Source organism: Lepus europaeus, chromosome 4 (genome assembly GCF_033115175.1).
Source record: "Lepus europaeus isolate LE1 chromosome 4, mLepTim1.pri, whole genome shotgun sequence".
NCBI classification, from domain to species: Eukaryota; Metazoa; Chordata; class Mammalia; order Lagomorpha; family Leporidae; genus Lepus; species Lepus europaeus.
Genome location: NC_084830.1, coordinates 144880219 through 144900397, shown reverse-complemented (window position 1 = coordinate 144900397; position 20179 = coordinate 144880219). Strand labels below are relative to the sequence as shown.

Below are 20179 nucleotides of genomic sequence, written 5' to 3'. Positions count from 1 at the left end.
CTGATCCGAAGCCAGGAGCCAGGTGCTTCTCCTGGTCTCCCATGGGGTGCAGGGCCCAAGCACTTGGGCCATCCTCCACTGCCTTCCTGGGCCATAGCAGAGAGCTGGCCTGGAAGAGGGGCAACCAGGACAGAATCCTGCGCCTCAACCGGGACTAGAACCCGGTGTGCCAGCGCCGCAGGCAGAGGATTAGCCTATTGAGCCATGGCGCCGGCCGGGACTTGGGTCTCAGCTGCTAGACCGAGCATCTTCCTCCCTGATCCCCAGCTGTTCTCCTCTCCTAGGGTTTCTCCTGCATCCCGAACGTCCAACAGTGCATACTTCCTCAAGACAGAATAATATGCAAGACATTTTTTAGCCTACTTACAAAAATTGCTTCAGGTTGACATTACAAAGCAATGGAAATTTGAATCCCAAAATCTTCCTCCTGCAGGAAGGTAGCCTATTTCTTACTGCAAAGGTAGTAAGGATAAAAATCAGATTAGCTTCTGTCTTCCAAAAGTTTGTCCATTATTTATATTCACACAGGATAGCATTTTCTGTACCAAAATGCATGAATGTTTTAGCCTTTTGTAAATGTAAGCTCAGTTTTACTCCACTGAGTTAGACAAGTCTCTCTGCCAGGAACCTTAAAATTGATGTTCTCCTAGCAGCAGTCTAGTGGCTGGTTTGACTTCACTGAATGGATGCTCAGCCTTCAGATCACACAAAGTTGAAGTTCTTTGCTATTTTGGACGCCTCAGGCCATACCGGGAGAACTTCAGTGTGAGTACCTTATTTTAAGAACAGCATTCATGAAGTGCTCACAGGGAAGGAGATGGAGGAGGGGAACTGAGACCAGATTACAAGAGCAGCAGAAGATAGAGTTTAGAGAGGCCCTTTAACATCTTCAGATCTCTCGGGCCGTTTCCGAGAAAATGGCTCATTCTTTGTTCTGTTCCAAGGGAAGCATCGGGCCAAAGAATGAAAGCTCTGCAAAGCCAGATTTAATCCTTAAATGGAAAAATTAAAAAAAAAATTTTTTTATTTACTTGCTACATTTATTAGTAAGAGAGGGAAAGAAACACACACACACACACACATTTTCTTGGAGGGAGAGAGAGACTGAGATTGAGATCCTCTGCCCGCTGGTTCATTTCCCAAAGGCCAGAACCAGGAACTCAGTCAGGGTGTCCCACACGGGTGGCAGGGACTCAGCCACGTGAGCATCACCTGCTGCCTCCCAGGGTGCACAAGATCAGGAACGGGGCTCAGAAGAGGATCCAGGACTGAGACCGAAGGACTCCAGTAGGGGACACAGGCCTGCCAAGCAGGGGCCTATCCCCTGTACCATATGTTTGGCCCAAATGGAAGAATTTTAAATAATTACAGGTGTCTGAAAAATATAGAAGACCTCCTTGGGTTGAAATGAGCTCGCTGCTCATGGGAGAATTCAAAGGAACGGTGATCCTACAGATCTATGATAAATTAATGACTCGACTATCATAATTAAACATTTTACAACTTTTTTTTAAAAATTGAGGAACATAGCCTTTTGTTCTTTGAAAGCTCTGATGATGTTTAAGCAAACGATGCTGTTATTCTGACCACTGGCTTTGTGGACTAGGACCATGTGGTAGTTCATCTGAGTTACTCTGAATTGGTTTTCTGCCATTGGGTCCTTGCTGGCTGTCTCCTAATGGCATCACCAAAGGAATAATTCATGGCAAAAACAATAGGATTGGTTTACATTTGTGTTCTGCACCTTTAATTGCCTCCTGGGCTCACAGGGACTGACGAGGGACGTTCTGTGACTAGACACAGTGGGGACTCAGAGCACAATCCCCTGCCAAGTATGGTACCTGGGCATGCTTGGTGCTTTCCGTGCAGAGAGCAAGGGCTGCCCAGTCCCCAAGTCCTTGACTTCACTTCAAAAAGGAATTCAGGAGCGAGACTGTAGAATAGCAAACATTTTCCAGAGAGAGCAGAGACATGCATGGCACAGAGGCAGGCCCACTTGAGGGGAGTGGCCTGTGGAACTGTGTGTACCACTATACGGGTCGTTTAATGAAAGGGGAGGTGCATTCACGGAGTTTCTTGGGGAGTGGGTGGCGATTTTCTGGGATCTAGCTACTGTCCTTTTCACTCCTTCTGTGTCAGATGTTTCCTGACATGAGGGCTGGCAGGTGTGTCACTAGCAAGCAGGGAAGAGCTGGGGGTCAGCCTAGTGAGCCCTGGCCCCCTCTGCTGCTGTGAGCCCTGTCCAGGCGGGGGTGTGGTTTATATTCAGAGCAAATGGAACCAAACGCCTGTCCTGCAGATCCTGAGACAGCAGGAGCTGCCATGTGCCGGCGGCTCCGCTGCTTTCTCACCTCCCTCCTCACTGTGACCTGTAGGGCGCTGGACATCCTCCCTGACCTTCTGTTCCTTCCGTCTCTGGCCGCTTTCTTCTTTCCCAAACCCAGCAGCCTTCCTCCCCAAGTGGGTTACAGAAAGCAGAACCCCTCTCCCCTGAGACGTGCAGAGGTCATCCTCTCCCTTCCCCTTCTGCACTGAAGACCCTCACTCCAGGGGCTCTGCTCTACACCAGTCCCTGGGAGCACAGAATGCCGCCCAGAGGGCTGGGCACACAGGCCCCGCTGGGTTTCCCCTCAGGCGGTCACTACCAGGCCACCTCCTTTTTTTTTTTGACAGGCAGAGTGGACAGTGAGAGAGAGAGAAAGGTCTTCCTTTACCGTTGGTTCACCCTCCAATGGCCGCTGCGGCCGGCGCACCACGCTGATCCGAAGCCAGGAGCCAGGTGCTTCTCCTGGTCTCCCATGTGGGTGCAGGGCCCAAGCACTTGGGCCATCCTCCACTGCCTTCCCAGGCCACAGCAGAGAGCTGGCCTGGAAGAGGGGCAACCGGGACAGAATCCGGCGCCCCGACCAGGACTAGAACCCGGGGTGCCGGCGCCGCAGGCAGAGGATTATTAGCCTATTGAGCCTCCTTTTCTATCACATTGCTTCGTGGCCATCCCCTCTCCATCAAACCTGAGCAAACACCTTTCCTTAACTCTGGGTCTTCACTCGTGAAGTCTCCTACATCACGGAAAATCTCGCAAATGAGCTTGTTTTGCTCTTCTCTTGCTGCCCCGTCTTCTGTTAGTGGAGCTTGGGCTGTGTCCTTCCTGACTTAGTGACAGCTAAGACAGGCGTCTCATCTTTCCGCTCTTCCGGTTCCCGACCAGTGCGCAGCACCTGGCCAGGAAGTCAGCCTCGCGTCCATCTCCCACACTCGAATATTCATTGCCAAGGCCCTCGGCTTCCATCGCCTCTTCCAGCACTGTCCTAGCATGTGAGGACAGTGACAACCGAGTTTGCATGTCAGGGTCCCAGGTGTTATTTTCATTTAACTTTTCTTTTGATAGTTACCCTTCAGCAGAGGCATTTGGCCCAGTGGTTGGGAGGCCAGTTGAGAGATGCCCACATTCCATATCCATACCTGGGTTTAGGCCCCAATTCCACTCTCCATTCCAGGTTCCTGCCAGTGTGCACCCTGGGAAGTGTCAGGTGATGGCTCAAGTACTTGGGTCCCTGCCACCCACATGAAAGACCTGGATTCAGTGCCTGTTCCTGGCTTCAGCCTGGGCCAGCCCTGGCCATTGCAGGCACTTGGGAAGTCAACCAAAAGATGAACTCTCTGTGTTTGTGTCTCTCACAAATAAAACAGATGAATAAAAATCCCCTCTTATCTGTATGAGAGCAGTGTGGACATGCACAACAATTGAAAGGTTGGACAGGAAGGCAGTGCCTGTCCCTCCCTCACCTGCACCTTTTCTGTTCTCCAGAGGTACCCAGTTCAACTCTTAGGTGCTTCTTGCAGTTTTGTTTTGTTTTTTTAGAGGGGGATATCTTCCATCCTCTAGGTCACTCCCCCAGTGGCCGCAATGGCTGGGGCTGAGCCAGGCCAAAGCCGGGAACCCAGAACTCCATCCTGGTCTCCCATGTGGGTGGCAGGGACCCAAGCACTGCTTTCCCAGGCACATAACAGGGAGCTAGATCAGAAGTGGAGCACTAGGACTCAAACCGGCACAGAGATGGGGTGCCGTTGTCTCAGGTGGCGCCATGACACTGGCCCTTGGCTCACTTTCTTGTTTGGGTGGAGGGCTTCCCAGGAAGGAAAACTGAGGGGCAAATTATTTTCCATCTCCCTTGTTAGAAACACTGTAATTCTCCTGTGCTTGTTGACCAAGGGCTTGGATTTGATTCCTGGGCTGTACCCCACTTCCGTCTGGAGCTCTGACTCCCCTCCGTGGTGCTGTGGGGCCCCTGAGATTACCAACTCTGGATGGACCTGCTTTTCCTTTCTGTCTTCTTTCAGGGTCTTTGCTTTACCCTGGTGCTTTTGACATTTCATGATAACGAACCTTGAGAAGGAAACCTTATTTTCTCTCCCTGAGGATTTGTATAACGCATTGAAGGTTTTCTATTCCTCCCTGAATTTATTGGTTCTTCCTCCCACCCTTCCCGCCCTGCCCTTCCCCCATCTCTCTGGTCTGAGGCATTCTTTAAATATCCAAGGATCCAGTTCTCTGATCCTATTAAAGGATTAGGTGCTGAAGACATGGCTGGGTGGCCAGCACGCTTGGGCGGAGCTCATCCAATGGTGGACTTCCCTGCCTGGGTGCTTGGTCCTGAGCTGACTCCACCACAGGTCTTTGCTGGGGCAGGTGTGGTGGCACAGTGCGTTAAGCTGCTGCTTGGGATGCATACATCTCATCTAGGAGTTGCCCATTGGAATCCCAGCTTCCTGCTAACGTGCCTGGGAGTCATGGTGTAGTTGGAGTCCCGAGTAGTTGGGTCCTTGGGTTTGTATCAAACACCCATTCCCTCCACTCCTATTCTTAAAGCAATCATTACATAAAGTAACTCTTTTTTTTAAAGATTTATTTATTTGTGAGGCAGAGTTACAGAGAGAAAGACAGGGAGAGGCAGAGGGAGAGAGGTCTTCCATATGCTGGTTTAGTTTCCAAGTGGATGCAACTGCCAGAGCTGGGCCAATCTGAAGCCAGGATCCAGAAGCTTCTTCTGGGTCTCCCATGTGGGTACAGTGGCCCAAGCACTTGGGCCATCTTCCACTGCTTTTCAAGGCACATTAACAGGGAGCTGGATGAGAAATGGAGCAGCTAGGACTCAAAATGGCATCCACATGGGATGCTGGCGCCACAGGCGGTGGCTTAACCTACTAGTCCACAGCACTGGCCCCTAAGATAATTCTGTAAAGGTTAAAATCTCCTTAATGTACATCAAGGGAGCAAGAAGGACCAGTGATGTAGTATAGATTAAGCCTCTGCCAGCACCTCACCGTGGAGTGCTGGTTCAAGTCCTGCCTACTCCACTTAGGTTCTAGCTTCCTGCTAATGCATCTGGGAAGGCAGTAGATGATGTCCAAGTGCTTGAGTCCTTGCCACTCACATGGGAGATCAAATTGCTGGCTCCTGGCTTCAGCCTGGCCCAGCAGGTAGATAATCTCTCTCTCTTTCTGTGAAGTAAATAAATCGTCTATGTGTATTTGTGTGTATTCGCCTTTCCCTTGAGCCTGCTCAGTTTCTACAGAAAAGGATTCTTTAGTCTCCATCATGAAGGTGAGGTGTGTGCCTGGCTGGCAGGTTCCCCAGCAGGAGGGTGAGGACGGGGGGGGGGGGGGGGGATGGGGGGAGCTCAGTTCACCTTTTAGCACCCAGGGTTTCATTTATTCCCCACCTTTTCAGGTCTGCATGTCACGCCCACCCTCCCCAGTCCGATTCCCTGACCCGGATTCCCCAGGAAGTAAACAAGAGGTCACCTGGAGGAGCCAGCAGGTATGGGTCACCTACTGCTCACCTGGACTGTCCCTGGCCCTCGGGTGGCCCAAGTCTCCCATTCCCAGCTCCGTCTCCCTTGGCAGCTGCCCTGCTTCTTCCATGGGCTCTGGCTGTGAGTCACCTCTCCTCCAAGGCGTGGCTCCACCCTGCCTTGGAGGCACTGTCACTTCCCCTCTCTCTCCTTAATCCTTACAGTTTCCCTTGTAGGTTCTGGGGAGGGAGCAGACTCTGCCATGTGGAACCAGATGTTCTTGGTGTCACATTTGTTTTTATTATTATTTAGTTAGTTAAGAAAGAGAGACACAGGCCGGTGCCGCAGCTCAATAGGCTAATCCTCCACCTGTGGCACCAGCACCCCAGCTTCTAGTCCCGGTCGGGGCGCCGGATTCTGTCCCGGTTGCTGCTCTTCCAGGCCAGCTCTCTGCTGTGGCCCGGGAAGGCAGTGGAGGATGGCCCAAGTGCTTGGGCCCTGCACCTGCATGGGAGATCAGGAGAAGCACCTGGCTCCTGGCTTTGGATCAGCGCGGTGCGCCGGCTGCAGCGCGCTGGCTGTAGTGGCCATTGGGGGGTGAACCAATGGAAAAGGAAGACCTTTCTCTATGTCTCTCTCTTTCTCTCACTGTCCACTCAGCCTGTCAAAAAAATAAAATTAAAAAAAACGAGGTCACATTGGATTAGACTGTGTCTAGATCCACTATGATTTCTAAAAAAGAAGAAGAAGACGGAGAGACACAAAGATCTGCTATCCACTGGTTGACTCCCCAAATGAGCACAACAGCCAAGCCAAAGCCAGGAACCTGGAACTCCATCCAGGCCTCCTATATGGGTACCAGGGTCCAAACACTTGGGGCATCATCCCCCATCTTCCCACAGGCATTATCAGGGAAGGGAGCAGCGGGGAGTTGAACCAGCCTCCGTATGGGATGCTGCCATCATGGGTGGCATTTTAACCCACCGCGCCACACCACCAGCCCCTGCTGTCACTTTTCACTCTGAGATAATTTCAGGTGACAATTTCCAGGTCTGTTCTGGAATGTCAGCTTTATGTCCACACTGTCACTTTGGATTTTATTTTAAGGTACCTTTTTTTTTTTGGACGGGAAACGGAGCTAAGTCCAAGTGCACGCGTGATTTAGGCGTGTTGGTAAAACACTCCTGACCTCCTGAACAATGACACAGCCCCAGCTGGCTCTCTGCTTCCCTGCCTGCTAGTGGGGATAGAGAAGCAAGGAGAGGCACTTGGGGGCCCAGCCCTTGTCCCTGGGGCCCCCAGATCTGCTGGCTTCTCTGCTTGAACAAAAGCACAGAGAAGAGCAAAACGCTGCTCTGAACCCATCACAGGCCCCGCTCCGCTCCTATGTGTTCATACCTGCCTGGCTGGGCTGTGTCTGCTGGCTGATCGCCCTCACCCACAGACCTCGCAGGACCCTCCGTGTGTGCTGTGCTCTGGGTCTCGTGTTACCAGGGACGTTTTAGGGGTACCTCTTTATCCTTCTTGCTGAAGGGCTCACAGTGTCGGGGGGCGACCACCATTTCAAGGGCTGTACTGTGCCCAGCAGCCAACCTGAAGTCCAGATGCGCTGTGGGGAAAGCTGGGCTGGGGGCCAGTTAAGGGGGCTCTCAATGAATATGGCTGGGGAGGGGACACCCAAGCAGGGGCTGGAGAGTGCGTGGGCAGATGAACAGGGCCGCGAACGCCACACTGCGGGGCTGGGACTTTCCTGCAGTGGAGCCTCACCAGGATGTTGAGCACAGAGAGTGACACGAGATAAATATCACTGCGAGGAAATTAAGCTGACAGCCTTGGGTGGGAGGGGCCAGAGAGGCAGAGGCCAGGGTCCAGGGGGCCTGTTAGACAAGGGGCTCGACGCCAGCTAGACAGACCACTGGGGGAGCTTCTGAAAAACCCAGGCCCTGGCCTCTACCCTGGGAGACTTTGTTTCAGAGGATCTGGGGAGCAGCCCAGGAATCTGTGTTCTCACAGTGATCAGCAGGTGTGGCGCTGAGCTGGGAAGCCATTGTGGCAGGCCTCTCCAGGGGACTAAACCCCAAACAGGGGTTGCGACTCTGGGCAGGCACGGGAGGAGACTGCTTAGAGTGAGCTTGCCTGACTTCTGCTTCTCTGGGGTCTAGGGAAGTGGAACCATGAGGAAGACCATGGTGTTGGCCCAGAGAACCTCAAAGAAAATCAGATTTTTAAAATATTTATTTATCTGAAAGACAGGGTTATAGGTAGAGAGAGAGAGAGAGAGAGAGAGAGAGATCTTCCATCCGCTAGTTCACTCTCCAAATGGGTCCTATGGCGGGGATTGGGCCAGGTGGTAGCCAGGAGCCAGGAACTTCATTCAGGTCTCCCACCTGGGTGCAGGGGCCCAAGCTTGAGTCATCTTGCACTACTTTCCCAGGTGCATTAGTAGGAAGGTGATTGGAAGTAGATCATCTGGGATATGAACAGGTGCCCATATGGGATGCCAGTGACTTAACCCGATGGGCCACAATGTCACCCCAGAAATCCAGGTTTGGCAGAAGATAATGACCAGTAGCATTCAGGAGCCACAGAGTCTAGAACTGGGGAGTGATGAACCTGTGGGCACCTGGCTTTCACAGTCACAGAGCTGGGAAGCTGAGGCTGCAGTCCAAGTCTCTCAGGTCACACATGGCACACAGAGGGACATACAAGGACGTGCACAGGGACCTCTCCAGCAGGCAGGAGGGATGGTGGCTCAGAGACTGGGTGGGGTGGAAAGCCTGTGTGGGTGAGTCACCTGTGGGTAGCAGCCTCCTCACCAGCAGAGAGCAGCTGATACCAGCAGTGAACTGGAGACGGCTGTTGGGAGGGATGGACAAGACACAGGGCGCAGAGCCTGCAAGCTGGGGAGCACCCTGCAGGAGTGCTGAGAGCAGTCTCCAGGGGTGTGAGCTGGTGTCTGGAACCCGTGAACCACACCGTGTTCCCTGAGCGTGAGCGGGCGAGGCTGCAGGACGGCCTGCACCCTCTCCCTCGGTGCTCCCCATTCCGTGGGCTTTCTCTGCATGTGCGTCGGGTGAGTCCTTTGCCTTTGATTTCCAGGACGGGGTGGAGAAATGACAGTCCCTTGCTGCCGCATTTAATTGGAGAGGAGCACAGAGACCGAGATTATAATTATGACGTCTTAAATGTCAAGCTCTTCAAAAGTCTGCCGTTGCCCTCCCTGTCACCCTGAACAGCTCTGGGAACCGAAACCCTGCAGCGCCCCCAGAGCGTGCCCTGGGTCTCTCAGCCGGGCTTCACCTGGGAAATGTGAGTGACAGTGACGTGCAGGCAGCTGGAAGACGCACAGAGAACCGCGGAGCCTGGGATGAGCTCACAAGAGGTGAGTTGATGATCTGCTATTTATAGCCCCACTAAGAGGCTCTGGCCGCCAACTCCATGTGAGGCTGGCTGGAAATGATGGCTTCGCAGAGCTGAGAGCACAGAACGAAATTGGTGATTCACGGGCAGTGGCCACTTGAAACACAAACGCTCCTGCGCCCGGCCCCATCAGCCCTCCCCGCCTCCTTGGCAGCTGGGGAGCTGCGCTGTCCGCCTGCTGCGCCCTGGCCAGCTTGTGCTTGGGCACACTGGGAGGACAGGCAGGTTCTGCCCTGCCCAGGAGCTGTGAAGGGCAGTGGCTCCTGGGAGGGCTCTGAGGATCTCAGTCCCCACCCCCAGAGGCCCGCGCGGGAACCCGGGCAAGAGGGCCTGTGGGTCAGAGAGGAAGGATGGCTCCTGCTCCGGCCCACAGTCTCCAGGGGCAACGCTGGCCACAGCGCGGCTTCCCGGTGATGCTTGTTCTAATGCACATGCAAAACTGTACAACCAGGAAATCCTTGAGGCCTTCCCGTTTCCGCCCAGCCTGCAGCCCAGCACCTGTCACCTGTAGGAGCTGTTGTTTGTTTTCCGTAGTCGTATTTTGGCTTCCAGGCCAAAGTCTACTTGGAGGCCCCAACACAACTCACCCTGTGAGAGGGATGCCCTGGAGGCCCCTTGGTGTCCTGCAGCCAGAGCTGGACTAAGGGAGCCAAACCGGGATACAGAGGCATAATCCAGCCAGGTTCTGGAGCCAGACTGTCTGGGTTCACATTCTGTTCCATGCTGCCCCCACTGCTCTGCACACAGCCCCGGGCACTCAGCAGAGATCTCTGCCCACCAAGACCACACCCTGTCTCAGGCTGCCCAGCGTAATGGACTTCACTCCTGGGCAGCTTGGCCTGTGGCCTGGCCTGTGCCTGCCTGTGCCTTGAAACCAAGTCCCTGCCTGGTGGTGCTGACCTTGCCTGGGCTTCACCTCCCTGACTCTTTAACCCCTGTGAGTCCTGGGGGGGTGCCTGGGGCCATTCACTCTCCGTGCCCAGTGGAGAGCTTCACCTGAGGGTCCCAGGTGCTGGGTGAAGGCAGGAATCCTCAGACTGCCTGCCAGGGGAGGACCTGGGTGATGGGCAGGAAGGGCACCCCTGGTCCACCAGCTGGACACACAGCCAGGCCTGCTGATTCATGGGCGCTCTGGAAGCTTGGCTGTTTGTACATTCTCTCAGCTCCAGCTGTCGGCCAAAACGTAATTGTAGTTGTCACTTTGGCAGCGAGATGCTGTGATGTGTCCTAATACAAGTGCCTCGGCTCCAGGCAGTGAGCCGTTTGGGGTGGGCGGGACCTGCAGCTGCTCAGGCGGAGTGAGGCATTCTGGAAAGTAGTTCATGTGGTGTTCACCCAGGTGCAGGCCCAGGGGTGGCGTGAGCACCGGGGTGAGGCCCCTCGGTGGGACGTACGCTGGCATCGGCCTGTATCTGCATCGGCTGTGATGCAATCCTGATTCTTCCTGTTCATGAGAGAGGCTGGCACTGACTTGAGTGAGGCGTTTGGGGCAGCTATGAGGGCTTGGAAAACAGCCTGTAGGCTTGTCATTAGGTAAGACTGCAGCATGGTATAGGGGGATGAGCTGTCAGGCCAGGAGATGGGGAGCAGTGTTGGGAGATGTGGTGTAGGGACGGGGTGCTGAGATGGGCTGCGGCCAGACTGAGAAGGAAGGGGCTTGAAGGCCAGGCCACAACACTTGGACCTGACCCCAGAGGCAATGGGGCATCATGGAATGACTTATGGGAGAGAGGGACGCGGTCAGGTGGCTTGGGCTGGGCTCAAACATCCCTGAGCAGTGAGCCGCAGTGGCACTGAGGGTGAGGCCCGGCTTCCCCACAGCAGCTGGTGAGAAGTTCTTGCTTCTTGGGAAGCCCTTTTGGCGCTGGCTGCCGCCAAGACTGTGTGCTCACTGGGGGAGAGGAGCAAGCAGCCAGGCCAGCTGAGTATGCGTGGTGATCGAGGGAGGCGCTATGCACCTGCCTCTGCCCCTCTTCAGTCCTTGCCTGGGAGTGAATTCAGGAAGCACACTTGTGCAGGAGATGGAACGCACTGAGGTCAGGGGTAGGGGCGCCTGGGAGGGAGAGGTAGCCCCAGTGCCCTTGATTCTGGCCCCCTTCCCACCTTACCCACCCCCCCATGCTAAGATGGCAAGCCTGCTCCGCCGAGGCATTCCTGGAAGGAAGCTTCCACCCTCCTGTGCTTAAGGAAAGACCGGTTTATGGCTTGGTGAATGGAGACAGAAGAATGTGAAGTGTTGGGAGCCACGACCAGCGGATGATTCAGCCAGGAGCGTGGAAGCAAAGGCATATCTGAACCATCGTGTAAGTTAGGAGGAAGACACGATTCAGTTGACAAAAATGCCGTGTACCTCTCGGAAGTGCATTGTGCAAGACACGGCTTGGCAGGCACTCTCCTCTTCAGCTGCGGGCCGCCCAGGACGGGCTGCCTCTCAAGTTGCTGGGGAGGAGGGGCAGGTGGAGCTGATGCTCCACTCCAACTTCCACTTTCCATTAAAGGTTCTCTGAGCAGGGCTGCCAGGGCTGGCTACTGGACAGTGAAGAAGTCCAGCCTCTTGGCAGCTCCTGATGCATGAAGGGTGCAGTGGGCACCTGGGACCCTGTCATATGGGTGCAGTGTGAACTGGCCATCTTCCTGGAGGGCAGACAGTGTCTTCCCCACCCCCTGGCTATCCCTGGCTGCTTTGCAGCAATATGTCAAGATGCAGTGTTGCCTTTTGGTTTGTTTTTTCCTTTACAATTCACACAATTGAATGATGACATTACTAGGCTTTTTATTTATGTATTTAAAAAGTTGTATTTGTTTATTTGAGAGGCAGAGAGACAAAGAGACAGAAACATCAAGAGCTCTCATCTGTTAATTCAGTCCCCACAGCCAGGAGCCAGGAAGTCAATCCAGGTCTCCCATGGGGTAGCAGGAGCCAAACTGCTCAAGCCATCATCATTGCCTCCCAGGGTCTGCATTAGCTGGAAGCTTGACCTGAAGTCAGACATTGAACCCGAGGTGCTCTGCTCCGGGACATGGGCATCTTAATTACTAGATTAAATGCCTCCCCATGGGCTTCTGGGAGGTGGCAGGGAACTTTTTCAGTTGTAAAATGAACATACCATTAGAAAAGTTAAAAAAGTTTTACTATAAGTTGAGCCTATCAGATAATTATAAAGTTAGTACTATATATGTTGTGACATAATGGGTAAAGCTATCACCTGTGATGCTGGCTTCCCATATGGGCACCATATATGTCCCCACCGCTCCTCTAACTGTTTGGACCTCTCCACCCACGTGGCAGACCCAGATGGAGCTCCTGACTTTGGCGTGGCCCACCCCTGGCCATTGAGGCCATTTGGGGAGTGAACCAACAGATGGAAGATCTCTCTCTGGAACCCTGACTTTCAAATGAATAAATAAATCTCTTTAAAAAATAAAAAGAAGGCCGGCGCCGTGGCTCAACAGGCTAATCCTCCGCCTTGCGGCGCCGGCACACCGGGTTCTAGTCCCGGTTGGGGCACCGATCCTGTCCTGGTTGCCCCTCTTCCAGGCCAGCTCTCTGCTGTGGCCAGGGAGTGCAGTGGAGGATGGCCCAAGTGCTTGGGCCCTGCACCCCATGGGAGACCAGGAGAAGCACCTGGCTCCTGCCATCGGAACAGCGCGGTGCGCCGGCCGCAGCGCGCTACCGCGGCGGCCATTGGAGGGTGAACCAACGGCATAAGGAAGACCTTTCTCTCTGTCTCTCTCTCACTGTCCACTCTGCCTGTCAAAAAAAAAAAAAAAAGAAAAAAAAAAAAAGAAAAAGAAGTTAGTGCTGTTTTTCAATACAGAAAGGTATTTTTAAAAAGTGACCCATGGGAGCAGTGCTGTGGCATAGCAGGTAAAGCCATTGCCTGCAGTGCTGGCATCCCATATGGTGCTTGTTTGAAACCTGGCTCTCTACTTTCTTCTCCTTCTCCTTCTCCTTCTCCTTCTTCTTTTTTGACAGGCAGAGTAGAACAGTGAGAGAGACAGAGAGAAAGGTCTTCCTTTGCCGTTGGTTCACCCTCCAATGGCCACCGCGGCCAGCACACCACACTGATCCGAAGCCAGGAGCCAGGTGCTTCTCCTGGTCTCCCATGCGGGTGCAGGGCCCAAGCACTTGGGCCATCCTCCACTGCACTCCCAGGCCACAGCAGAGAGCTGGCCTGGAAGAGGGGCAACCGGGACAGAATCCGGCAGCCCGACTGGGACTAGAACCCGGTGTGCCTGCACCACAGGCGGAGGATTAGCCTATTGAGCCGCGGCGCTGGCCTGGCTCTTTACTTTCAGTCCAGCTCTGTGCTATGGCCTGGGAAAACCAGTAGGAGATGGCCCAAGTGTTTGGGCACCTTCACCCACATGGGAGACCCGGAAGAAGTTCCTGGCTCCTGGTTGTTTCAGCCATTTGGGGAGTGAGCCAGTGGGTAGAAGATCTCTCTTTCTCTCTCTTCTTCTGCCTCTCTGTAACTCTACCTTTCAAATAAATTAAAAGAAAAAAAAAGTAACCCATAAGCATTTGCCTGAAATTCTTTTAGCATAGGTTAATAATTAAAATTATACAAAAAGACATGAAAGAATGAATGCTTCCTCCTTTTCTTTCCCCTGCAGGTAACCACTAACAATGGCTTGTGTATCTTTCTAAATTCTTTTTTTTTTAATTTAATTTATTTTTTTTTTACTTTTATTTAATGAATATAAATTTCCAAAGTATAGCTTATGGGTTACAATGGCTTCCCCCCTCCCATAACTTCCCTCCCGCCCGCAACCCTCCCCTTTCCCGCTCCCTTCCCCCTTCCATTCATGTAAAGATTCATTTTCAATTCTCTTTGTATACAGAAGATCAGTTTAGTATATATTAGGTAAAGATTTCAACATTTTGCCCATATAGCAACATAAAGTGAAAAAACTACCATTGGATTACTAATTATAGCATTAAATAGCAATGTACAGCACATTAAAGACAGAGATCCTACATAATTTTTTTTTCAAATTAATTAATTTTCTATGCCATTTCCATTTTAACACCAGGTTTTTTTTTTTTTTTTCATTTCCAATTCTCTTTATATACAGAAGATCACTTCAGTATATAATTAGTAAAGACCTCATCAGTTTGTGCCCACACAGAAACGCAAAGTATAAAAATACTGTTTCAGTACTAGTTATAGCATCACTTGGCTTTAGACGACACATTAGGGACAGATCCCACATGGGGTGTAAGTATACAGTGACTCCTGTTGCTGACTTAACAATTTGACACTCCTGTTCATGGCGTCAGTAATCTCCCTAGGCTCTAGTCATGAGTTGCCAGGCTATGGAAGCCTTTATAGTTCGCTGACTTTGATCTTGTTCCGATAGGGTCATAGTCAAAGTGGAAGTTCTCTCCTCCCTTCGGAGAAGGGTACCTCCTTCTTTGATGGCCCCGTTCTTTCCACTGGGATCTCACTCAATTCTTTTGTAATATATCAGTAATGTTTCTAAACTGAGCACACGATCATACATTTTAAAAGAGGACGTAGCTATGACTCTCTTAGGATATAAAATTAACATGTGTCAAAGACTTAATTTAAATCATTAATTCATGAAGGAAGCAGTAAAATATTATAACCAATTCATGTTATGTGATGGCCAGGGCCAAAGGCATAAAACCTGGGGGAATGAATGCCACCCCTAGACTGAGCCCAGCCCCTGCTCCCCAGGCTCCGGCACCTTCTGCTGCCAGGGTAGTGGGCACTGGTGCTGTGAGTCAGGCCGACTCAGCGCTGGTGCTTGTGATGGGCCTTGCAAAACACGGTCAAGGGTTTTGTGGAAAGGGAAACAGATCAGAAACGCAGGCAAGAGTGCAGAGCAGCGAAAGAGGCAGAATGCTGGTCCAGTGAGTTTCCCGGTCCTGCATTTGCTTGTCCAGTGAGTTTCCCGGTCCTGGGACGTTCCTGCATTTGCTTGTCCAGTGAGTTTCCCGGTCCTGCATTTGCTTGTCCAGTGAGTTTCCCGGTCCTGGGACGTTCCTGCATTTGCATTGAGAGTCCCCTTTATGCTCGAGTCAGCTTGGTGGCTGTCTGTCCCAGTGGTTGCCTGCCTAGGAGAAGAGCTGACGCCAGAGACATCCGGTGATCTAAGGATGGGGGCTGGGGGTGTCTCAAACTCCCAGAGCCCAGGGTGCTCGCTGGCATCACAGGGCCTCACACCCACCCTGGAGGACGAGGACTTGCTCTGTGCCCTCGGACAGTCACCTCACTTCCTTAAGCAGGTTTTCCTGTATTCAGCATAGAAGGACACCTTCAGCCTCACCTCCCGGCGGGGGTGGGGGAACCCTGTGGGGTCCGGTGAGAGCCACAGCTGTGAGTGCGCAGCAAGCGACTCGTGAGGTGGGAACTCCAGGTCTCTGCAGAAGCGCTCTGTGAGGAGGGATTCTGTGCAAATGGCCAGTCATGATTAATTCATGGCAGGCTCCTATGCAGGGATCAGATTTCACAGATCTATTCATCTATCTACATACACTTATGTGGAGTGGCTCTCCTGAGGAGGAAATGTTCATTCAGCATAGGGCGGCACATCTACATCAAGGCTGCTAGTCCTTCTAAGGCGGCCTTTTTTTTTTAAAAAAAAAAAAAAAAAAAAAAAAAAAGATTTATTTTATTTATTTGAAAGAGTTACGGAGAAAGAGATCTTCCATCCGCTGGTTCATTCCCCATATGGCTGTAATGGCTAGTGCTGGGCCACGCCAAAGCCAGGAGCTTCATCCAGGACTCCCACATGGGTGCAGGGGCCCAAGGACTTGGGCCATCTTCTGCTGCTTTCCCAGGCCACAGCAGAGAGCTGGATCGGAAGTGGAGCAGCTAGGACATGAACTAGCATCCATATGGGATGCTTGCGTTGCAGGCAGTGGCTTAACCCACTGTACACTGACCCCATAAATATTGCTTTCTTAGCACGCTCATTCATTCAGTGAGCACTTATTGAGCACCTACTGAATGAGGGGCTCCATGGCAGGTACTGGAGTAGTGAGATGAACCTGGTTGGCGCCTGCCCTTGTGGTGTAGGTGAAGACTTCAGCAAGGGGTGTAGGAAGCACCTGGAGAAGCAAAGGGTGTCCCAGCAACACTAAGGAGGAGCCCCACCCATGACCCTGGGGCTTCTGAGTGTGGCAGGAGGCAGGCAGTGGGGCGTCACATGGGGTGCTGGAGCCTCAGAGGGAACTAACTCTGTACTTCACCTGTGGGTTGCGGGGGTTAAAAGCCAGGGCCTTGGGTGGCTCTGCACTTAGAGCAGCCTAGGGCTTAGAGACCTGCTGGGAGGCAGCGACAGCGGGCAGAGCTGAGCAGTGCAGTGCAGGGAACCAGCTGAAGGAATATTTTGGGCAGAATTGAACCCGGGAAATGTGACAACGATGACCCCCAAGTTCTCTTTCAGAATGAGAAAGGGGTGGACTGGGTCATACCAGATCCAGTCTGAGCCATGGCGAGTATGGATGAGCCGGGCTGTCCAGCTGGCAGTGTCTGCAGGAAAGTGGAGACGCAGGTGGGCTGGGAGGCTGGCCTGGACATGGGCGTGTAGAGGGAGAGGAGGGGGCAGGGGAAAGTGCAGGGGCTGCCCTAGGGTTTTCTCCAGTCCTGCAGTGCCAGGGTGGGTGTCTTGGGGGGAGCATGTGGCAGGAGGCCGTCAGGGGCATGTAGCAAAGTCAACTGCTGGCCAAAAAATTCACCTTAAGGAATTGTGCTGCTGAAGGTTAGGAATGGCGCTGGTTGTGAGTCCACATGGGTGCTGGAGTCGTGACAAAGCAGGGGGTAGAGAGGAGGCTGCCCAGGGGTTGGCTGCCCTGCAGGCAGGACACAGAGAAGGAGAGCTAGGCTGGCGGGACAGCTGCCATGGCTGAAGGCACCTGAGCCGGGCCCCTGGTCTCTGCTGAGGGTTTGCTACACATCGGCAGGCGGGGTCGTAGAAGGGTCACCTGTGCTCTTGGAGGTGTCCACTGCCATCCAAAACTAGCCACAGCCACAGCAGCTGGGGAAGCAGCCTGGGGTGCCCAAGTGCACTTCATTCACAAGTCAGCCTGAACGTGATGGGTACCCCAGGGAGCCCTGTGCCAGGTAGGGTCCCCGAGGGATAGGTGAGGCCGTGCAGGCGCAGGTGAGGTCAGGGCCTCCTGCTCCGTGGTCTGAGGTTCTCACAATAAGCCTCCTCTTCCAAACATTTTGACACAAACCACTATGTGTTATGAAGGTTTAGGTTTCAACCTGCCACTGGCAGCAGGAATGAGTGACAGCCTCCACCAGGCACTTCCAGTGAATGGTTCTTCCAAGAGTTTGTGACTGAGCGACAGAAAACTCCAAATAATAGATGTTGAAACGAGAGGCTTACTTCTCTTTTTCAAAAAATAAAAATAACAGATCAGGTCAGCGTGTGGGGTTGCCTTGGCCTGCACAGCTTCAAGAGGTGGAGAGTCCCTCTGTTTTGTTGGCCTTCACTGTTACTGAGTAACAAACTGCTTCAACTCAGGGGCTTATCACAATAAGCATCTCAAACTTGCCTTTTTCTAAAAAAAATTATTTATTTATTTATTTGAAAGTCACAGAGGCAGAGATCTTCCACCCACTGGTCCATTCCCAGAATGTCCACAACAGCCAGAGCTGGGCCAGGCCAAAGTCAGGAGCCAGGAACTCCATCCAGGTCTTATGTGGGTGGCAGGGACCCAGCTACTTGAGCCATCACTTGGTGTCACCAAGCGTGTGCACTAGCAGGAAGCTGGAATAAGGAGCAGAGCCGGGGCTTGAACCCAGGCACCATGATAAGGGACGTGGGTGTCACAACCACTGTGCCAGCACCCATGTCATCTCCCACTTTGTGTGTCAGGGTTCAGAGTGACTTAGCTGTTTGGTTCTGGCCTGAGCGCTCTCGCAAGGTTGCAGTGGCCATGGCAGACGGAACTGTGGGGATGTGAAGTTTGCCGGGGACTGCAGCATCTCTGGCAAGGTGGCTCTGGCTGTGGGCAGGAAGCTTGGCTTCCTCTGCACTTCACTTCCTCTGCAGGGTGGCCTGCGTGGCTGACAACACGTCCTCCAGCTCCTGTGAGGCTAGACAAGGGATCCGAGAGAGGGTAAGACGATGATGACGTCAGCTCAGACGTCATACGCCCTGAGCTTGGCCCTACCCGGTGTAGGCGAAAACTAAACAAGGACACAAATACTGGACACTCCGAGTCACTGGGGGCCGTTTCGGAAGCTCTCAGCACATGTGCCAGCCCCTAAGTGTGACTCCATCCTTGTGTTCCAAAATGGCTGCTCTAACTCCAGAGCTGAAGTTAGGCTAGCTGCAAAGGAGACTGAGAAACACAGTGTTTGTTCTGGGTGTCCAAGTACTCTGCGAGACCAGACACTGGGGAGCCGTTGCAGTCCCTGCCCCAGCAGTGCTGCTCCCATGATGGGCAGGGGAAGAAGTGGACAGAACTTCACTGTCTTGGGTTACTGGCCTGGCTAAGGACTTGGGACCCATCTCACCTTGTCTGGGGAGTAAGTGTGTGTGTGTGTGTGTGCGTGTGTGTATGTATGACAGAGAAGGGGGAAGAGTGCGATTAGTGTTTCACCCTGTAATTAGTGAATCTCCGTGTGCAGAGAAAACAGTCCTTAGAGGCGCGAAGGAGACATGCACATAGAGACAGGGGCACTGTGGGAAGCCTAGCCGAGGGTGGCCCTGAAAATGAAGATGATTCAGAGAAAGGAGAACCATCCCGGGGAGGCTCAGTGAGGGCAGCCTCATTCTGTTCTCAGACCTGCAGGTCTCAATAAATTCCAGCCTGCCTGATTTACTGATCCAAGTGTAGAAGCACAGATGGGCAGCTCGACCAGCTGTGTTTTTAAAAGATCATATGATTCCTGATCAATGAACCGAAGAGACCAAATGCAGAAGTGCTTTGAGCTGAGCTGCAGCTTTGCCTGGAGACCTCTTGGAGACCGGAGCCAGGGCTCGAGCAGCCAGCTGAGTGCTGACTCAAGCCAGGGCGGGTATGGAGGGTGGGGTCAGCAGCAGAGCCTGGCAGGCAGAACGGGAGCCATCAGTCAGCCAGAGACGTCCAAGGCTTGAAAAGCCACAGGAAGACAAGCAGCCCTGACAGAAGGAAGGCGAGGTTCTGGCTTGGTCGAGTGACTGGTGACAGAGAGCACTGTGACCCTGGGGATGCAAAGTCTGCAATGAGGAGCCTGGGGCTGGGGCACTCAAGAGGGCAGCAGGTACTGCTCAGGCTTTCGGGGTGGGGCCTGGCTTGCTTCTCTCATCCAAAGCCTGCTGGACAGTGGACCCTTGCCTCGAATCAAGAGTGGACTGGGGACTCAGGGGCACTTCCTGGATCAACACTCCCTGCCCATGGCTGGGGTGCTGGGCCAAGCTGGTTGTGATCTTGGGTCCTGGATCCCCACCTGGCCACCTGCAGATGGACTTGTCAGGCTACCTGGCAGTGGGCATGCTCTTGCTCCGGCTGTAGCCCATGCTGCTCACTGTTTGTGTGGTGTCAGTCCTCAGTGCCTTGCTGCTGTACCACAGAGAGGGGTCACTGGTGCTCCCAGGCTTCTCCCATCTACCGCAGCCTGAATCCCAGGTTTACCAGCAAGACCTTGCAGGACACCTGCAGAATCCTAGCTTGAGGCTCTTATAAGAGCGACACCTCCAGGCACAGCTGAGGCCAGGGTCCAACCTTGGGCAGACAGAGGGCAGGGAGGAGAGGGAAAGCAGCCAGAAGGGCCTGGAATCGACCCAGACAACCTGGGACTGCGCTTCGTGGCTCTGCTGCACCAATGCCTGTTGAGCACCTGCTGCACTAGCTACTCCCTGGGGACAGAGAGCAGAGGAAGGCTCCTCTGACATCGCTCCTGACAGGCAAATAAAGCAAAACAGTAGAGGGTGCAGTCTGCAGTGAGGGGTTAAGGGCAAGGTCCAGAAATAAGTGGAGGGCAGCGTGCAGCTTC

General features: G+C 53.2%; 1 protein-coding gene across 3 annotated transcripts in view; it reads left to right on the top strand.

The window, feature by feature from the left end:
* JADE2 (jade family PHD finger 2) overlaps nt 1–20179 on the top strand; it is a 126693-nt gene that overhangs the window by 7947 nt on the left and 98567 nt on the right. Inside the window, exons 2-3 of one of the 3 annotated variants that reach the window (XM_062189127.1) lie at nt 5732–5821; nt 8895–9177. In XM_062189127.1, the coding sequence (XP_062045111.1) occupies nt 9163–9177 (15 nt within the window). In that variant the 5' untranslated portion in view covers nt 5732–5821; nt 8895–9162. The remainder of the gene's footprint in view (nt 1–5731; nt 5822–8894; nt 9178–20179) is intronic. The other 2 variants (XM_062189129.1, XM_062189128.1) reach the window with 2 other exon arrangements.